The sequence below is a fragment of the Pollachius pollachius genome (assembly GCF_949987615.1).
Source record: "Pollachius pollachius genome assembly, chromosome: 16".
NCBI classification, from domain to species: Eukaryota; Metazoa; Chordata; class Actinopteri; order Gadiformes; family Gadidae; genus Pollachius; species Pollachius pollachius.
Window position 1 is genome coordinate 13,878,838 of NC_136949.1, and position 19,905 is coordinate 13,898,742.

General features: G+C 42.1%; 1 protein-coding gene across 1 annotated transcript in view; it reads left to right on the top strand.

The window, feature by feature from the left end:
- Positions 1 to 642: 642 nt before the first annotated feature.
- The window catches only part of LOC307088334 (regulator of G-protein signaling 6-like), a gene marked incomplete at its 5' end in the record, with an annotated part of 48,603 nt that continues 29,340 nt past the window's right edge, over positions 643 to 19,905 (top strand). The window contains one exon of the mRNA XM_079754186.1: positions 643 to 900. Coding sequence (XP_079610312.1) covers positions 643 to 900 — 258 coding nt within the window. The remainder of the gene's footprint in view (positions 901 to 19,905) is intronic.

The window sequence follows — 19,905 nt, forward strand, 5'->3', positions numbered from 1 at the left end:
ACATCCAAAGAAATGGAAACTAGTAAACAGTTTGTCTATGCCTGTTTTCGGAGGTAGAGCAAACCATGGACGAGGTGGTAAACTGAAACTTGTGTGTGTGTGTGTGTTTGTGTGTGTGTGTGTGTGTGTGTGTGTGTGTGCATATCACGCATGTAAACTGCGCCTACGTCTAAACAGGCTGAGGCAGTTCAGTCGTCGTAACTATTAATTTTGGTGAATACACATTTGTTGAGGAATATAGCTCTAGTTAAGGGACCCCATGTCACCTCAGGGCCTCAACACGAGGAACCATCATTTGTTGCCTATCCCACCAATTTAGGATTCTTATCACACAATTACCAATGAAGAGACATTGGAGGGCCCTTTGCCATCATGTTATCATTAGCTTTACAACTAATCTCTACCCCCCCCCCCACCCCCCCCACCCCCACCCCCCCCCCCCCCCCACACACACACACACACACACACACACACACACACACACACACACACACACACACACACACACACTTCCCTGCCTCCAACCATACAACAGGACGCCAACGGAAAACAAACCGCGGAAAACTACGGAGAAAACCAGTAAAGAGGGCTGGGGAAACAACGAACAACGCAGACAGACCCCGAGTAGGAAGCCACCCCAAGATGGCCGACGAACCAGAGCAGAAGCAGAGTGTGGGGGGGGGGGAGCAGGAGGAGGAGGAGGAAGAGGAGGAGCAGGAGCAACCGGAGGAGGCCGAGGAGGAGGAAGACGAGGACGAGGCATCGGAGGGCTCGGTGGACAGCGCAGAGGGCAGCCCGCCGATGACGTTGGCGGCCCGCCGGGCGCTGCGGGCCATGAAGTCACTGGGGGGCAGCGTGGACCCCGATGACGACTCCCCCAACATGATCGTCTACAGGAAGGTAGGAGACGCATGAAACAACCAATCACAGCCCATTAGAGCGGCACATGCTATAGTGAATGCAGCTTATGCTTGAAGAGAGCCTTTGATTGAACTTCATTCTCCACATGTCCACATGAACAGAGGGTGTGTCATCAACACAATGATTGCCTTTCAGTCAACGAAATACTTCAACTGTATGGCAAACTACATCATGTTATTCTAGTCTTTTAAGGTGTGTTATAATTATTATACCAATAATGGTATAATAATAATAATCAAATCACAGCCTAAAACTACGATATTTTACGGTAATTGGTAACACATGAATGTTACATCAATACTTAGACATTTTCTTTCAGTTAAAAAATGTTTTATTTTCCAGTTGAACATCATTTAAGTTAAGTGAACTCATGGTAAAAGGTCTTATTGTGTGAGATGAGACAAGAGATCAGTGAATGCATGGCAAAAAGAAGGTGACAAACTTAACACAGGCCTTTTATCTAAGGAAATGTAAATAGGGCATAATCAAAGGCCTGTGTTATCATTTAATGTTTCTTGACTTTGTAAACCTTTTGAAAAGGAACATTTACCAGAGTTTTATAACACCTAGTTATCTTCCCTATTTGTTAAACATTTTAAAAAGGCACATTAATAACAGCTCAGAAAACATACTAATAAGTGTATTTGGAGTGTGGAGGTTTAAAGATTTTGTCGATGCAGCCTTTTTGGTGATTTAAATAGTATATTAAATATACTAAAATAAATAGGTTTATTATGTAGGCTAGGAAAGGGAACATCCAGGACTTTGATTTAAAAGGGTTATATATATATATATATTATACATCCATGGGTTATAAATGTTGTATGGTTATCCAGTCAATCACTTCATTTAAAAATATCATCTATATTCATAATATACACGGTATATATGACCGAAAGGGAAAGAAGCACTTCAATGGTAGAACATAGTCGTGTACGCGGTCATGTGGAGTCCCACCCAGAAGAGACTCTTTCATTATGCACTCTCGTTCGACTATGTTGGCACTCTAAAATAAATACAAGTTTCAAACCCATGTCAATTGGCAGCACTTGGGCAAGACAAGTGCTGCAATGACAACTGATTTTTACAATGTCTTGTGCAATTGTGAGCGGTCATAACCTCTGTTATATGGACCGTAGTGTTATGCACAATAAAGGGACTCCAGGTCTTCAATGAGCATGGGCAGTCAATGTACGTACATGGGTATCGAACACCAGGCCATAAAAAAGATTACATGGCAGCCCGTGTTACGGATTAAGGCTACAGTGTTCTCGCTCAATACTGAAGAAATGTAAAGAAATTGTTGTCGGCTTGGACCACGACCCAACCTTCCCCCTCCACTTCCTCTTATTTAAAACTAAAGAATTATTTTCTTTTGCTTGGTTTTATTATTGACCAAAATGATCAGAAAATAGGGTCCAGGTTGAGGAATCCTTTAAAGGTGACATATAATACCACCAGGTGTGAGTGTGATTAGCTGATGGCTTATCACACACACACCTGGTGGTATAGTATGTCACCTTGAAATTATTAATTTGACACTTTATAAATGAAGCCAGGAAAACATGTCTGTCCTTGCTTCTTCCCAGCGTGTGTGTTTTCACATGTCTCTGAGGTCACGTCGTTGTGTCCTTTGAATTGTGCGATTCGTTATTCTCAGTTAACTTTACTTACTTTTTCACTCTTGTCCTATATGATGCAAACAAATGGATCTAATTATGTTTGGGATTAAATTACTTTCAAGCAATTCGATCGTGTTGAGAGAGGAAAGTGAATTTGTTTGTGTTAATCAGATGTAATACGTTTGTGTAAATCAGACCTCCCACCATTTCCCTGTTTTTCCAGTAATATATGCTGATGGTCCGGGTGGTCATTTTGTCCATCTGCCCCACCGACTTCCACACACAGACACACACACACACACGCACGCACGCACGCACGCACGCACGCACGCACGCACGCACGCACGCACGCACGCACGCACGCACGCACGCACGCACGCACGCACACACACACACACATACACACACACACACACACACACATACGCCTGCATATGCAAACACACACACACACGTGCATGTGCACACACTGAGACCCCAGGCTAAGGAAGGTCTACGTGACTCTTCCTATAAGAAATTGGGAGAGTGTATTGTGTGAGTTTCCAGGGAGACAGTAATTGCTGAGTGGAAGAGAAGAGGAAAGGGCAATAAGCCGTAGTGTTGCTGCCGGCTTTTCACCTCCCATGCTGTGGGGCCCTGAGGCTGAAGAAGATGCACGGAGAGTCAGGAAGGAACAGCAGCTCCCGTCTGCAGTGATGAATACAGAGCTGGCTGTAAAGGGAGAGGGCGAGAGAGATGCAGAGGGAGGGAGAGAGGGGGATAGGACGTCTACACCTGCCTACCCTGACACGAGTGATTTTCAATGCTTGCTGAAACGGATGCACACGCGTGTGTGCCCAACGTTGCAAGGCGTTTCGCATTCGCCATTCAAATGAATCGGGGAAGAGATACTAATATGATGGATGACAGCTCAAAATAGATTTCAACGCTTCCAAGATGAAACATGGAGATTGAGTCATCGAATCATTCGTAGGACTTATGGTCTGTATATATATGGGCTGTCAACGTTAACACGCTTACGCTCGCAATTAATCTTGAAACCATAATGTGTTCATATTGTTAACGCATATTAACACCCATGCTCATTTTTGCCTCATATTTGATTTTGACATTGGCATACGTCAAACATGCCAGCTTGGCGGGTTGGGTGTTCGATTGAAGCTCTGTTTCTCTGTGGTGGGTAAATGGCCAACGGGTTTGGAAGTGGTTTCTATGGGCTCAGAACAGTCTTATTAATAATGAATGCACAGAGAAGGATTCACAAATGTATTTTGTGATTTATAGATAAATTACTCTCTTCTCACAAATACATTTCAATGCACATATGTATAAATGTAAAATAAATCCATAAACAAAAATAAGTTTCACAAACACATTTCTGATCCACACACAAATATGTCTTGTTTTAAATAAATGTAATATAAATCCATAAATAAATGAATAAAAAAAGATTTGCAATTTTCATCAAAAATGTATTTGGATGTTGTTACATTTATATACAAACTGTTAACTTCAATTTACATGACGCTTTTCATTTTTGAACTTGTTTGCATTTGTGTGTGGACTGGTCTGTATTTATATATGGATTTTTGAGACTCTACTGACGTGGCTGGATTCACAAATGCACTTTTTTCAACAAGGAACTCTGTGTAGCCAATCAGACGCCTCCCTCGTTTTCAGCCAATCACATGACATGACAGTGACTGGGTTTTTAGATTGTCGGTGCCGGTAAAGTACCATTAATAATCGTTTACTACTTTGACGGCACTGACAATCCCAAAACCCTGTCGAAACTAGATGGAAAAAGTGTGTACCGTATTTCCCGCACTATAACGCGCACCGGATTATAAGGCGCACCTTCAATGAATGACTTATTTTAGAACTTTTTTCATAAATAGGGCGCACCGGATTATAAGGCGCATAGCATAGAAGATACTGCAGTCAAACGTTTGACTGGGGTGCGTTATGCATCCACTAGATGAAGCTGTGCTAATTGTATAGCTTGTCACGCGCAACGCAACTGTGAGGACGAGTTGCTGCATTTAGCAGATATAAAACTGGAACCTTTAAAACACAATTACGCAGTTCCAAACCTTAGATTTTTTAAATATCTTGCAAACGTGAATGATACAAAGTAGAGCATCGCACCCTCGAATCTTGTAGTGTGGCCAGTCTTCCGCCCGATTTCCTGGCTCTGTGATCGTATAGTGTGACCTTCCTAATAGTGGAGGAATATCTGTCGTGTGGTCTGAACCAGCCATAAAGGGAATGTCAACAAAACAGTCAGACAAAGTCAAACTTTATTAAGCGTTCTGACAACTTTGTTCATTTGTAAACACGAATTGATCCATATATAAAGCGCTCCGGATTATAAAGCGCACTGTCGTCTTTTGAGAAAATTACCGGCTTTTGAGTGTGCCTTATAGTGCGGAAAGTACGGTAGTTCAAAACGTGACGCAGCTTTTACTTCACCACCTAGAGATTGTTATGTACGATCATTCAAAAACCCCATGATATTTCCCATAGACATTTGACCGAGGGAACCGGGAGGCTCGGAGGCTGGACTTATTCTTCAGAGTTCGGGACTGCAGTCATGTGATTGGCTGAAAACGAGGGAGGCATCTGATTGGCTACATAGAGTTCCTTGATGAAAAAAATGCATTTGTGAAAGTTCACAAATGAAAAGCGTCCTGTTAATTCAAGTTTAACAGTTTGTATATAAATGTAACAACATCCAAATACACTTTTGAAGAAAATTGCAAATATTTTTTCAATTCATATATTTATGGATTTATATTAAATTTATTTAAAACAAGACACATTTATTTTACATACCAATATCCATTTGTGTGTGCATTGAAATGTATTTGTGAGAAGAGAGTCATTTATATTTAAATCACAAAATACATTTGTGAATCCTTCTCTGTGCATTCATTATTAATGAGACTGTTCTGACCCCATTGGCTTCCTATATGGTGGTGGGCTGTGTCATGGCTTGTTGGCTTTCCATGCAAGAGGGAATGCATGCCGGTGAGTTAAGAAGACTAATGTGTATATGACGTGTGAACCGCAGGAGTTGACGCAACCCTGATATTGCGATTAATCAGTGATTAATCAAAACATGTGTGATTAATTAGATTGAGAAAAAATCGATTGGCAGCCCTTATTAGGGGTGGCCTTGAGTCTTTGATTCTAAACTTTGATATAAAGACATTCAGTCGACTTCGTCTTTAATGATCTACTGCTGTGTTGGAAGAATTGTGCATATAACAGTCACTCTGTCTCTCTGTCTCTCTGTCTCTCTCTCTCTCTCTCTCTCTCTCTCTCTCTCTCTCTCTCTCCCCCCCTCTCTCTCACCCTCTCTTTCTTGATGACTACCTGTGTGGCCCTGCTGAGGGCCGTGTGTGTATTTGTGTCTGGTTGTGTGTGTGTATGTGTGTGTCTGTCTAGCTGTGTGTGGTTTTGTGTTTGTGTGTGTGTGTGTGTGTGTCTGTCTAGCTGTGTGTGGTTTTATGTTTGTGTGTGTGTGTGTGTGTGTGTGTTTGCTGTGTGGTAGCATGGTGAGTGGTTGTGTCCCCCCTTGACCAGATAATTTGCGGTAGGCTGATGACTCACAACATGTGCCCTTACTGGAGAAATGTAAATCCCATTAGTCCCAGTCTATGAGTCATCAGTCACCTACGACAGCAACAACAACGACAACAACGCTGTGGCAAAGAAGAAATGCTAATATTGCCCCCAATTCGCTGTTCTTTAATAGTATCATGGCTCATCTGAATTAATAGGGGATTGGGGATGAGAAAAGGGTATTTTATCTCAAAGACAAACTCCTACAGCTGTGCTGGTTTGCAGAAGCCTGGGATCCTATGGATTACAAATGGCTAGAGATGGAGGATTGGTGAGATACCATACTATAACAAACCTACTGGACAGGCTACTTTAGAGAAATAGTCCAGAACCAAGTAAATGCAGGACTTGGACTGTGACCAACCTGACCTGTCACCATGCATGTTGTTGCTTGATGTGAAGAATTTTTCCCCAGAAAGTTGTTTTCATATTTTTGTCTTGGCAGTGGCTCAGGAGGTGAATTGGGTTGTCTAGCAACCGGAAGGCTGCTTGTTCGATCCCTGTTCCTCCGAGCTGGGTGTTGCTGAGGAAGGCACCTTACCCTCACTGGCTGTTGCCTTGCACGTCTGACACCGCTGTGGTCTATGAATGGGTCAATTTGAGGCGCTTTGAGTGGCCTCAGGACTGAAAAGCGCTGTAAAAATGCAGTCCATTTGAAGTCGGAGAGCTTCTCTATTCTTCCTTAAGATCTGAGTTGGTGATACAGTGTGTGGTGCAATGCCTCATTTGATGTGACAAATATATCCTAGTCGGATGGAAATAATCAGTTTTTATCTATTTAAGGGACATGTGTGTGTGCTAGAGAGGTGAAGCCATGCAGGTAGTTCCACGAGCGCCAGCCAGGCTACTTAAAATGTGAAGCATATATTGAAATGTACTTCACCGTACCCCTGTGATTTATTGTTTGCTTAGGGAATCAATCAGACATTTTTATATCAGGTAACAGAGGAGCAGATGCATACATTGAAAGGGGTCTCCTGATCTTTCTAAGAGATATATCTATATCTGCCTTTCAAGTCAATGGACTAAAATGTCACAAAGACATTCTACGAGTCTCATAGGATAGGTGCTTGCAGATGGCCTCAACAAACACCCACAAATGCCAACATGGGGCCTGTGTGCCATACCAATTCAATAGTTGTTGGCTATCGTTGGATTAAGTTCTTGTTTACAGGAACTTGTTGTAACGGCTTTGGCCAAACATCAGGTAGATGAGTGTTGGTGTTTGTTTGGGAGGTGTGCGAGTAGATGTGAGTAATATTCAAACTTAAACTCAGGTCTCCTTAAACCTAGCACAAACTACAATGTTTAAAGAATGATTTTACAATCGTGAGAGAGCCCCTTTTCTATATCACACAAACAATTTGCAGGCATGTATTTTCAGTGACAAGTAACAAGCTGTTCACATGTATCACTGTTCCCATAATTCCACAACAGCTGTGACTCGCTGGGGGGGGGGGGGGGGGGGGAGAGAGAGATTGAAAAAGGTGTTGTTGCCTCTAGTTGCTTGAAAGCTGTCTTTATGAGAGTGTATACTCTACAGTTCAAGATGATTTTCTACATCAAAAGAGATGAGAAGAAAGGAGTGATACATGAAGAAGAGAAACAGCAAACTCCCGTTAAGTATATTTTTACTCAGTAGAGGTTCACCATCAGCCTCTTAAAAGGCAGTGCAGGCCAGACGTTTACCGACTGACTCACAATATAACAGCCCTTCTCCCCCCAGCTGAGGAGGGGAATGGGAATCATGGGAAAAAACTGTCTACCACTGTTGATACCCTCTGCCCTGTTACCTCAGACTGGGGAGTGAAGTGATAAAAAGTTAGCAGGGAAACTAGTGAAACATAGGTCTTGGACTATTGCCTAATATTGTGTTTTTTAATGACTGTTTAGAATGCTGAGTCACACCATATGTCAAAATATCCATCATATATATATATAGATAACATTTTTAGCATGTTTGTTGCACGGTCCATGCAACACACACATTGCATGGACCTTGTGTGGCTTCCTATCTCCACCTAGGTGGCTTTTATTGGGACCTGATCAATGCTGTCATGTACCAGTGTGTGGCGATGGCTGGTCTAACCTGTGCACTCTGATCACTCAATGTGAAACAGGTGCGCAGCCTCGACCTCGGCCTCCATCCAGCTGACTCAGGCCAGGTGAGGCTGCTTAAACCGGCCATCATCCACGCACACACTCGCAGTGTTTTACACTTCGTTTCCTTGTCCAAAAATTGTGAAAGGACCAAAAGTACCAAGATCAGTAAACAGAAATGTTTTGGGAAGGGTTCTGTAGTTAAATACTTTTTGGGGATCGGTGCCACTTCACTGATCAGAGCTTATTGATTTTTGTTCGGCAAATTGTAGCAGGTGAAACTCATTGATTATTTTGTTTGTTTCATTTGTGACGCCAGATCGATAATACCCTTCTTACCCTCCGTAGAATAATTGCATGAATTATGGTTACAATATGAATATTATTATACATTATTGTATATATCATGAGAAGCAGATAATTAACGTTCATAGTTATCACCCGAAAAATATATCAGTCCACATCTGGTCCACATCCGTTATTTGCTAGCCCGGTTGGTACTCAGTGTTCAAGACCCTCCCAGACCCTCCCAGATGTGGACATTGGAAAAGCGGCAAAATGTACCTCCTCCCCTCCTTACATCGATGCTATCCTATGCTTGTGCCTGGATGAGTGAGGAACCACAACTATTTATAGCACTGTAGTTACGCAAGCAGAATTCACTGCCACAGGTAACAGCTACTGAATAGCAGGCTGATCAAATGAGGCTGGCAGGGAGCGGGACAATCATTCAATCGTTCAATCATTGATGCAATTCTCTATTCTCCTTTTTTATTTTTATCTTGAGAGGAAAATATCTGTGCGCTTTTATACCCTGAGTGGACGGTTTTAGTCTTTAGACACAATATGAGTCTGAATAATTTGTTGATGGCTACAGTGGCTAAGTGCAAGTAAGAAGTGCACTGAAAAAGTCAAGTAGTTCAGGTTCGAATGAATAAAAATGATCATAGTAATAGATAAAGTTACTGAATGTCGCTATTTCCCTAATCAGCTTAGGATCAGTTTCTTGGTGTGCATGTGAACATACCGCTTAAACACTGGTCATCAAAAATGCAATTAAGTAGTGCAGTCCAAAAGTCAAGGAGTTCAGGTTTAAATTAATACTAAATTAACATAGTATAGATAAAGATACCAAAGGTACCTTATTCCTTAACCACATTAGGATCAGTTTATTGGTGTGCATATGACCGTACCGAATAAAACGGTGGTCATTAAAAATGTAACAAGCCAAAGGAAGCACTCTAGTCAAGTACTTCAGGCGGTCGTTTGTGCATTAGACTGTCATGACAACCGCATACTATATTTAAGTGCAGAGGAATCAAATAGAGTGGATAGTCAGCGGCAGGTCCTTTTTTTTTTAATAAATAAAATGTTCAAGTTAAAACATTTAAAAATAACTTGGATTCATGCAGCAGCCAAATCCTCGTCCCAAAGGCTTTCTTGCAATACAGCAGAGGCGTTGGATGTCTTTTCTGTCAAGGATGTGTCCTCGTTGGCTTTAAAACATGGATTTTTGGAGGTAAAGTATCACTATTTAGGTATTTTGTGCCCTGTTGCTGCAGGACGTGATGCATAATAAAGGATCTGATGCATTTGTATTCATGCGATGACACCTATATGAGGACAGGAGGAGATAAACAGCTCCTCGAAATAGTGCTTTTGATATGAATCAATAGTAACTTCCAATGCCAGACTTGAGGCTTTGGATATTCACAGCCGGTTGACTGTCACCCAAATTGTTTCTACTGTGTGTGTTTGTGTGTCAGGTTCGGCAGGACATCAGAGAATTGCCCCTTATTTAATTAAAAGTGGATTTTATGAGACCTGCTGATGAATTCACATTGAAATATACAGATAAAGAGTTCTCTGATTGAAAAACAGGCACTATTGATCACAGGATAATCAAGGTGTTGTCGAGCACTAGACATACAATGCCCTCCACAAATACAGGTCAATTAAAGGTGTTTGGTTACTGTGTATGAGTTTGGTGTGTGTGTGTGTGGGACAGGGACAATCCTGTGTCGTATCTCTATGGAATTATTTCTCTGTGAATGTCTTTTGATCTATTTGTGTGCACAGGTGCATGTTGGGTTGCGTGTGAAATGCGTATGGCGTTCACGTGGCTATGTTCTGATGAATGCCTCTTCTCATATTGATGGCCACGTGTTGACGTGGAGGACACAATTTGAGGTCAACCCTAATGTTGACTAATTGTCTACACTCTCAGGCGACCTGCTGAGCCAGGCGTGTTGTAATGATGTTCCTGGTTGTGTTTGTGTGGCGATCGTGTCCAGGGCATAAATGGTTTAATCCGTAATTAATCTGGGACATATTCACGGTGTTATAGGGATTAACATATTGTTTTGTTAGCCTCACAGCGAGGCAGGCATTTTCCAAACTGTAATGAGTCAGAAACGGAGCCTGTTCCCACTTTGGAGATTTTTGGCCGATAATACAAAGGACTGCACATCAAAGGGCTTTGGCGACAAAGAGGGAGCGTGCACATTTACCTGCACGCACGCACACACACACGCTGACACGCACGCACACCGGCACACACACACACACACACACACACACAGACACTCAAGGAGAGAATGGGAGTAGGGGGAGAAACAGCAGTGTATGAGTAATTGGAAGTGAATGGACTCAGGTGTTAATATTTGGATGGACGGCCTGTACTCCAAACACCTGTGACCATTGTTGTTCTAATACACCGTAGACAGGCCTCGCTGTCTCGCCGTAAACACCTGCTTGGTGGCTCCCTCTCTGCCGCGCAGCTCAAACACAGCCCTCCCCTCATGATAAAGCCACGCGATTATGTTATCAGACACAGTCTCAAACAGGATTCAGCCAAACGCAAAAGCGCTGGTACTCAACAATGAGGAAAGAAAGCATGACATCTTGTGTGTCGTTTTTTTTTCATCCTCCAGCATATGTTTAATAAAAAAAGTGTCCCAATGTCAATGGATTCATTCACTGCTGTAAAAGCATGATGGATGAGTACCACTGCAGATGTAACGGGATACTCTGCTGCTCAGCAGCTGACCTGCTAAGGCAGCCAAATGAGAGAACCTCTGCCCTACCAAACCATCCCACCATCTCTCACGTAATACCAAGATGTAATACTTCCTGTTCCTGATTCCTAAACTCCTCACAATGTGAAACATTTTGAGTGGCCACAGATTAGAAAGGCACAATGTAAATGCACTCCTTTGCCATTCCCCTTTTGATGAAGACGTTTGGGCAGAAGCTCTGTTAGCATTAGAGATTTAAACTCTGGGGATTCAGCCATGAATTATAATATCCTCCCACACAGATCAAAAAGTTAACTTCCTTTCTACAAAGTGTGTGTGTGTGTGTGTGTGTGTGTGTGTGTGTGTGTGTGTGTGTGTGTGTGTGTGTGTGTGTGTGTGTGTATGTGTGAGAGAGAGTGAGATCTCTGGGATTGGACCTAGCTGAGATCAGGGAACCCAACAGAACTTTATGATTAATGAATCTGAACTTTGGTCAGATATGCTGCGCCTCCCCGAACCAGACAGGAGAGGTTTAAGAGGTTGTTTCAACACACACACACACACACACACACACACACACACACACACACACACACACACACACACACACACACACACACACACACACACACACACACACACACACACACACACACACGCATGCACCAACACATGAATGCAGGATGGCATGACAGACATATGTGCACTCACGCACACATCGGAAAATGATAGGTTTATTTTATCCACCCCCTTCAATTCTCTTGTGCCCTATGGTGTTAGCTAAGATTGCAGCAATATATATCATCCACCAGTTTATGGCTTGACATCGTACAAAATGTGGAGTATCAGCACTATCAGAATAATATAATAATTTATTATACATGATGTGATATGGGACTAACTCATTATTGTCAATACAATTATGTAATGATTCAAAGCTTGTCATCTTTTATTCATTACTTTATTATTATTGAAATTCAAAAACATGAATATTCCTTTTTCTTCTTTATTATAATTATGTGATACTTTGGGCTACATTACAGCTAACCACTGTCTCATAATGTTTTAATTGTTTAAAAGTTACATGTGAAATGTAACGGCACATCCAAGATGGCACGATGTTATCAACAAGGTCAACAGGAATAAAATACAAATACATTTTGGTGATCAGCGTGATTTAATCTTTATCATCAATCTTTATCAGGAAATCAGCCTGTGGAGGAGATTCCCTCCCTGATGGAGTCTCGGCGCTGGTGGTTGGTGGGGTTGCTAGGTGGAAATCCCAGGTGGAGTGTGGTCTCCACCGGACACATCTCCTACTGCGGGAGGTGGATGGAGCCTGGGGGTTGGTGGAGAAGGGGGTGGAAGAGGGCTGCTGTGAAATCAGACACAGACAGGGAGGGTCCGGATCAATGGGGTTTATGTGTCCTTTAGGTTAGCGCCATTTATCTCGTCAGTAAGAGAAGTAGAACCTTATTGGCCCAGTACAAATGGGTGTTGTCTTCACAGCATATGAATGTTGACATGCGAGATAGTTACTGATGTAAAAGGGGGTTGTGTGCTTACTTTGGGTGTAGATATCTGCCTCTGGAGTCGCTCCCCCCCAGATGTAAACAGGATGCCACTGGCCGACTCCCCTGGCGCTTGTGTCCCAATGCACCGTTGAGGATGCATTACGCTTGTGTTTTTATTTTATTTCTGGACAGCTTTGGACACAGTGATTTATTTTTCTGTAGATGTTATATAAACATGGCTTTGGAAAGTTTCTATTAGAAGATAAACATAATGGCCTTGAGAGAATCCCACCTCGTTGAATGGTTTTAATTTTTCCTTGGAGGAAATCGTGCTGCGTTCTTCTTGCGGTACTTGTTGTTTTTGAAAATTATTCCTGTTGGGTTTTTCTATTTGCTTTAAGACTGATATAGGAATCTTGCCTTATAGGACAAATATATTTTCCTTACATATTAGACTAATTCATCTCATATTTACCTAATATTGTGAAATATGGGATTTAGGCTTTATATGCCTTTATCGTTTTCATTCACAAGGTATCGATGATTATTTAAAAGGCAACATGAAAAGGAATGAGAAATAGCAGTTGAGAGAGAGGGATAGAGAGAGAGGGATAGAGAGAGAGAGAGAGAGAGAGAGGGATAGAGAGAGAGAGAGAGAGAGAGAGAGAGAGAGAGAGAGAGAGAGAGAGAGAGAAATCAACCGTCACCACTATCCTATTAAGCATCCAACGCTCTGTAGCCTACACTTTATGTGAGTGGGTATTGACTCCCAGACACTCTGTTCTCATCTCTTTTAATTGTGTGTAGTTAATTGTAGCTCAGCTCAATCCTGCTCCTCTCTCCTCTCTTGGTCTTTCCTCTCTTATCCTCTCCTGTGGTCTATTTTTAGCCTGCACTTACATTCCTCTAAGCTGCTCCCTAACAATCTCATATAGGTAGTCTAAACCGGTATTGAATGCTTAGTTTCTGTGGTGACTTTGATGCACAAAATGTATAGAAGCCAATGGACCCACTTAGTGTGCACATGCAATCTCTAACCTGAGCATTGCAATATTGTCTCTCTGGGCGCTATCTTGCACCCAGCGCAATTGACTTTCTACACCGACGCATGTATCGTTGCTAGTTTACACCCGGCGCAAAGCTGATTGTCCCCCGCAGTCAACTCGCGCCGCTAAACTTGCGCCATGAGAGACATGTCGGCGAAAAGTAGAGGCGTGTTCCGGCGTAAATAATACATGGTGCTATCTTACAGATCGATAAAGCAGTTGCGCAACTGACCGAAAAAATCCTGGTATAAGTGCCCATGCGGATAGCGCAGTTGGTGTTGCTATTTTGACGTGCCTAGGCAGGTCGGAACTGTAACATAATCTTACACACACGAATGCTATACACAGCACAAACATGCAAACAATTTCCCTTATTTAAATATTATGTTCATATTTGTGAAACTGCATAGAAATAGCATGTGGATTGTGGAAACATATTTTTTTCCATAGTGTATTGACACAGACATCGTGTACAAGCCCATAACTTTTAGGATTGATGAGTATTAGATCGTGAGAAAACATCGCGAGTGAGTTTTATCGCGAGTGAGTGTGAATGAATGAATGCGGGTGATGCTTGGCGCGCGTTTGTGCAGACATCTGTTTAAACACACGCAAACTAAACACATAACGCATAAAACCGTCCATGGCAATGTATATTACCGGGGGGGCACATGCATATTATGAACACAAGTCGATTACGATAATGTATACTATACTGGTAACAAACTATGTTTGTTAATGTATTGCCGCATATCATTAAAAAGACCCACAGTTGCGGCCACAGGACCGCATATCATATGTGTTAAGTTCTCTTTGCCGAAATTTACATGACGAAGAAAACGCTATTCCATGTGTGAATTGGGCCATATTATTTGGCCATAAAATGAGCCATTTGAAGTTTGAAATTCATGTGGTCATGCATCTGTCTCAGGGGAGACTGCAAACGCGCTGTCAAAATATCAACTCGTCAGGTTCAAATGCGCTCATGGCTCTTAAAGGGGATGGAGATGGCACATTGGTTTATTTCATGTTACGCCCAAAACACAAATAGAGATATTCAGACCAACCCATTTTAGATTTGCTTTGGGCGCAAGAGTAATTTATCTGCCCGTATAAAGCAACAGCGCCATAGAACCGCCCACAAAGCTACTTCCGTTTTGCGCTTCTCACTTGCGTCTCAGACCGTTAAAATAGGGCCCTTTATGTCTTTACCCATATGTGTTGCCCATAAGTTTGTATCTAGTCATTGGTTTCTATTTATTCATCATTCAATGTGTGGGCGTGTTTATTGGTTAATACATGTGTGTGGGGGGTTGTAATTAGAGTAAACACAATTCAGTGAGAGCAAAATTGGCAATCAAACGCACACATAGGCACAGATGCATATACAATGGTGACGATGGGTTCCTCCTCATTCAATACCAACAACCAAAGAAGAGAGGCAACTACCTTTGCTTTACTGATATGAATCCTAACAAAACCTCTCGGTACACTCCGGTTAATATACATAATGATTTGCATGGATGTTATGCAATTTTACAAGGGTTAAGTAATCAAATTGTAATAAATCACGCCATTTGTTGGTAGTGCCCCGCCTTTTCTCGAAATGGGTTTGGCCAGCCGGCATTATATTCGCAGGATTAAAACAGATGAATCCTATATAAAGTGGAATGCCAAGTCAAGGGAACAACAGGGAAACCCTGCGTCTTGAAGGCAGGGTTCTGGCTCTTCAGAGGGCGGCCTGGTGGCCGTCGTCCGGCTGGGAGGAGGATATGGAAAGCTCAGAGAGCTACTCTAGATGTTATAGATCTGGCCCCGATGCCTCTCCCAACATTGCAGACCATTAGGATGCAGACGGCAGGGCCATCCATCAGCCATCAGACGGATCTATGAGGCCAGAACGGGCTCATTTGGTACACCTCAATCGCTTCCTGCCTGCCTGCTTCTCAATAAATATCTGCCTGGCTCCCTGAATCTTCCTTTCTCTTTTGCCCTGTTGTTTGAAGTATTTCCCTGTCCCTAGAATGTACACTGCAGCCTTTGTGTCCTCAGTAGCTCCTTTCTACCCATGTGTCCTTCTCAATTAAAGACAGAGATTAACCCTGATGATAAAAATGCAGAAATTTTATTTCTGGTGAATATATTCGTTTATACATCAAACACTTCCCACTGAGTTCTGACATGGTAAACATTACTTTCCATTTTTGGTTTTTATGTTTTTATGAAATCGAATGCAAATGTGATTTTTTTAAAAATCCTCTTTCCAAGTACCCACCCAAAATGCCCTCCCCCAGAAAGAGAACTCTTTTCTCACGGCCGTCTATCTCTCATCGCTGCCAGTTCATGCGGTGTTAATATTTGATGAGGAGTCCTGTGCTGGATGAACGGACCAAAAGCCTGATGTGCGGATGGCCAATCAATATCCATCAGCAGCCAGTCAATAGGCAGGAGTGTCAGGTGGAGACAGGCCTGTCAACAACCTAATGAGAGCTGATGGACTCAGACCTGATGGAAGCCTGGCCGGCAGCAAGAAGCTCGCCATCGATTGGCAGGGGCCGAGGAGGGGAAGGGCGCCTGCTGATAGAGGTCTGCCTGAGAGGAGTTAGGACCAGGATTCAGGATGATTACACCATCTGCATCTTTAGTAATGAATCCACAACACGGACAGGAGATTCCTTTGAAATTGCCACCCAGCTGGCCGTTTAGCTTTAACTGCCAAACGATGGAGATTGTTCTGTCAAATAATTGATATTTCTTTCCGCTACGGTGAAAGGATGTCGCAGCAGTGGTGGCTGTAATCTCCCCCAGAATCCTCTGCAGGGCCCTGCCTTTCATTATGTTCACAAAACCTAGCAAAGTAAGCAGATATTTCTCTGTTATTGGTTTGGCTCCTCACTGGAGACTCGTGAAGCCTGACCTGTCAAACACACCGCCTTTCTTCAGAGCGCCAGTGTGGGCAAACAGCAACAGAGGTGGCCGTGTGAAGACTCCGCGAACACCTTTAGGTAGCAAAAGCCTTTATTAATCTGGTGTATAAAGGATAACAACATTCCCTCTCGTAAACAAAGCTTCCTGGTAAAAAATGAATTATTCATTGTTCGGGGTCCCCAGGAGCTTGCTTGCCTTTGATAAGACATGCTATTGTTTTACCAAGGAGGATGAGCAGAAGGGTTAAGACGATTTGCTGTGCAGGGCAATTGGGACCAAAGATTTTTCCTTTGTTACGTAAAGTTGATGCCAGTCCTATAATCGCCTACACAATTAAATCTTCTTTTGAGTTCACATACACTTCACATACTCACACAAAAAGACACACATAACGCACACACTGCAAAAATAAAAAAATATTTGGATTACTGCATTGTTTTGAATACATTGGAATTTCCCATCAATTGGGAAGAGATTGGTATTCCTTAAGGATAAAAAGGGATGGTGCACTACCATTCCACAAAATATGCAAATATACACAAATATACACATGCAGTCGATATTTCTGTAATTGAATAGTTGGCCTTTATAACCCGTTAAATAACTTATTCACAACCAAATACAATTAAGCATTCAATTATATTTGCACGTAGCATTTTCTTCCATCCCATACTGTTAATTATTGGAATAAAAATACATTATGCCAACAAGCTACTAGGGCCATTATAGTGTTATTTCTGTATTCTAAGTAGCATCAGGGTAAATGTCATAACAGTGACCCAGTAGCATAGATTGATCTGTTGAAGATGCTATCACGTTTCAATGTTTTTATGGACCGCAATGGCAGTCAACAAAAAGTAATCAACAACAGAAAAAGCAGATGATAAGCAATGTTGCTTTAAATGTTTTCATTTTGGATTTCAATTTTTTTTATGCAACCAGTATTTTAGTGTTCAATTAGCAAAACATAATTGTAATAAATCACATACGAAGACATCCATTTTTTTCTTTAATTTGATGGCTGGTGTTGAACTATTCAAAGTCAGTGCGGCTGTATCTGATTAACAGAAATTTCCTGCAGTTCAATAACCGGACAGGATGACAGGACTGCGGTATCGCTAACCCTAGCCCCGACTGTTGGGTTTAAGTTAGTAGTGTAAGAGGACAACAGGGTTCCAGCACAAACGAACAGGGAAAGGAACACATGATAGCACCATTATTTCTACATTCATACTGGTTTACAATGAAACCCGATGGTACACATTCCTGATAGCGTGCACCCACCACAAATATGGCAGAGGAAGTAGGCATGGACTCAAACTGAGCTCCTCCACCAGTGTCCTGGAGAGCCCTGGGAGATGTGAGTGGATTCGTGGAAAGCACATTGTTGTGGGAATTCGTATGGGGAGGATCACCTCAGAGGAAATCAATGCAAGATAACCTATTTTTGTTGGACTGTGTTACACAACTGTGTGTGTGTGTGTGTGTGTGTGTGTGCGTGTGCGCATATTTGTATGTGCTTCCTCATATATTCACATTTAACAATATAGGTGAACATTTGTTAAATGGATCCAAGTCCTTTTCACACAGAGCTGATGGTAAACAGACCTGTCAGCTTATCTTAAGCACAGACCGGTGCTTTATGTCTGGAGCTGTTCCTCAGAGCCGAGCACCAACTACCAGCCGAAAAGCCTCATTCATGAGCTTGTTTCTGTTCCGACAAGCTTGTTTTCTGTTCCAACAAGGTATCAAGAAAATCCCAATCAGAAAATAACAGCAATAAAGAATTGCTAGCTGGCTATAGCATTACAATCAACAATCAAAAGATAGCACTTAACATTTGCTGGTACATTTGACCATAAGGCCTGCCTAATTGAAACCATTATAATTAGACGAAACAGAAAACAATCTGTTAGACTAAAAAATATATTACACTTATAGAAATCCTATTTCCATAACAAACTATTTAAGAGCTCTAAACAATGTTATTGGATGGTGCCTCGCTATGACTTCAAAGACCTTAAATGTAATCCTATGACGCGCCGCTCAATGGCTCATCTGGTGTGCCAGAAGCCTTATTCTATTATGGTCATTGTTCTAATGGGAATCCTATCATATGTGTGTATATATATATATATATATATATATATATATATATATATATATATATATATGTATATCTCTGTACGCCCGTTTGTGCCAGAATGGTTGATGGTGGAAGTTGGTGTTAAGATGCTTATGATGCTTAGTGTGTGTGTGTGTGTGTGTGTGTGTGTGTGTGTGTGTGTCTGTCTGCGCACATGTGCAATGAAGGAACAAGTAATCTGACTGTGATGAATAACATCAGTCTCTGTTGATCAGTAATTGATTGGGGCTAACTAGAAACAGCACGAGATTGGTACAAATCACAAGAATACACATTTAACAGATAAGGATACATATCTTCTTAAGTACACCTGCCTTAGTCCTGGCAGCTTGGCTTTGAAAACGAGTCTCTCGAGTCCACATTTCCAGCTCCCTTTCTCTATTCCACCTGGCGCTGCTAATTCCTTTCCCCCTGAGACAAGAGATTGTGCCGTGTTGGAGGGCTTCTTACAGGGAAACAACCTGCTCTGCGGGCGACAGGCTGGGCTTCAGCATGAGTGTTCAACCTCAAAGTTCATGAAGGAAAATGTGGGAGACTTCCTGAATTTAGCTGTTTTATTGACTGCCACAATCTCAAACATGTATTCGCACACACACACAAATACACACACACACACACACACACACACACACACACACACACACACACACACACACACATCCAAATGCAGCAGCGTAGTGTAATATTCTGTCCAGACTAAATATAGCAGAGAATATCAATGTATTGATTCCCTCATTAGTATTCAATGCCAAAATGTAAAACTATAACCAATTATATTCATGAAACATTTTTGTAATATGCTTCTGTGTGATTATGGAAGCGGGACATGATGTGCCGTGTGGTCCTGCCACATGGGGAATAGGACATGCAGCCAATCTGAAATGTAATGGAATCTTGATCAATAACTAATGAGCGGCTAGATTGGCTTCTTGATAAGCCAATCCCTTTATAGCGAAAGGTATACGCCTACGCCTCTAAAACGAA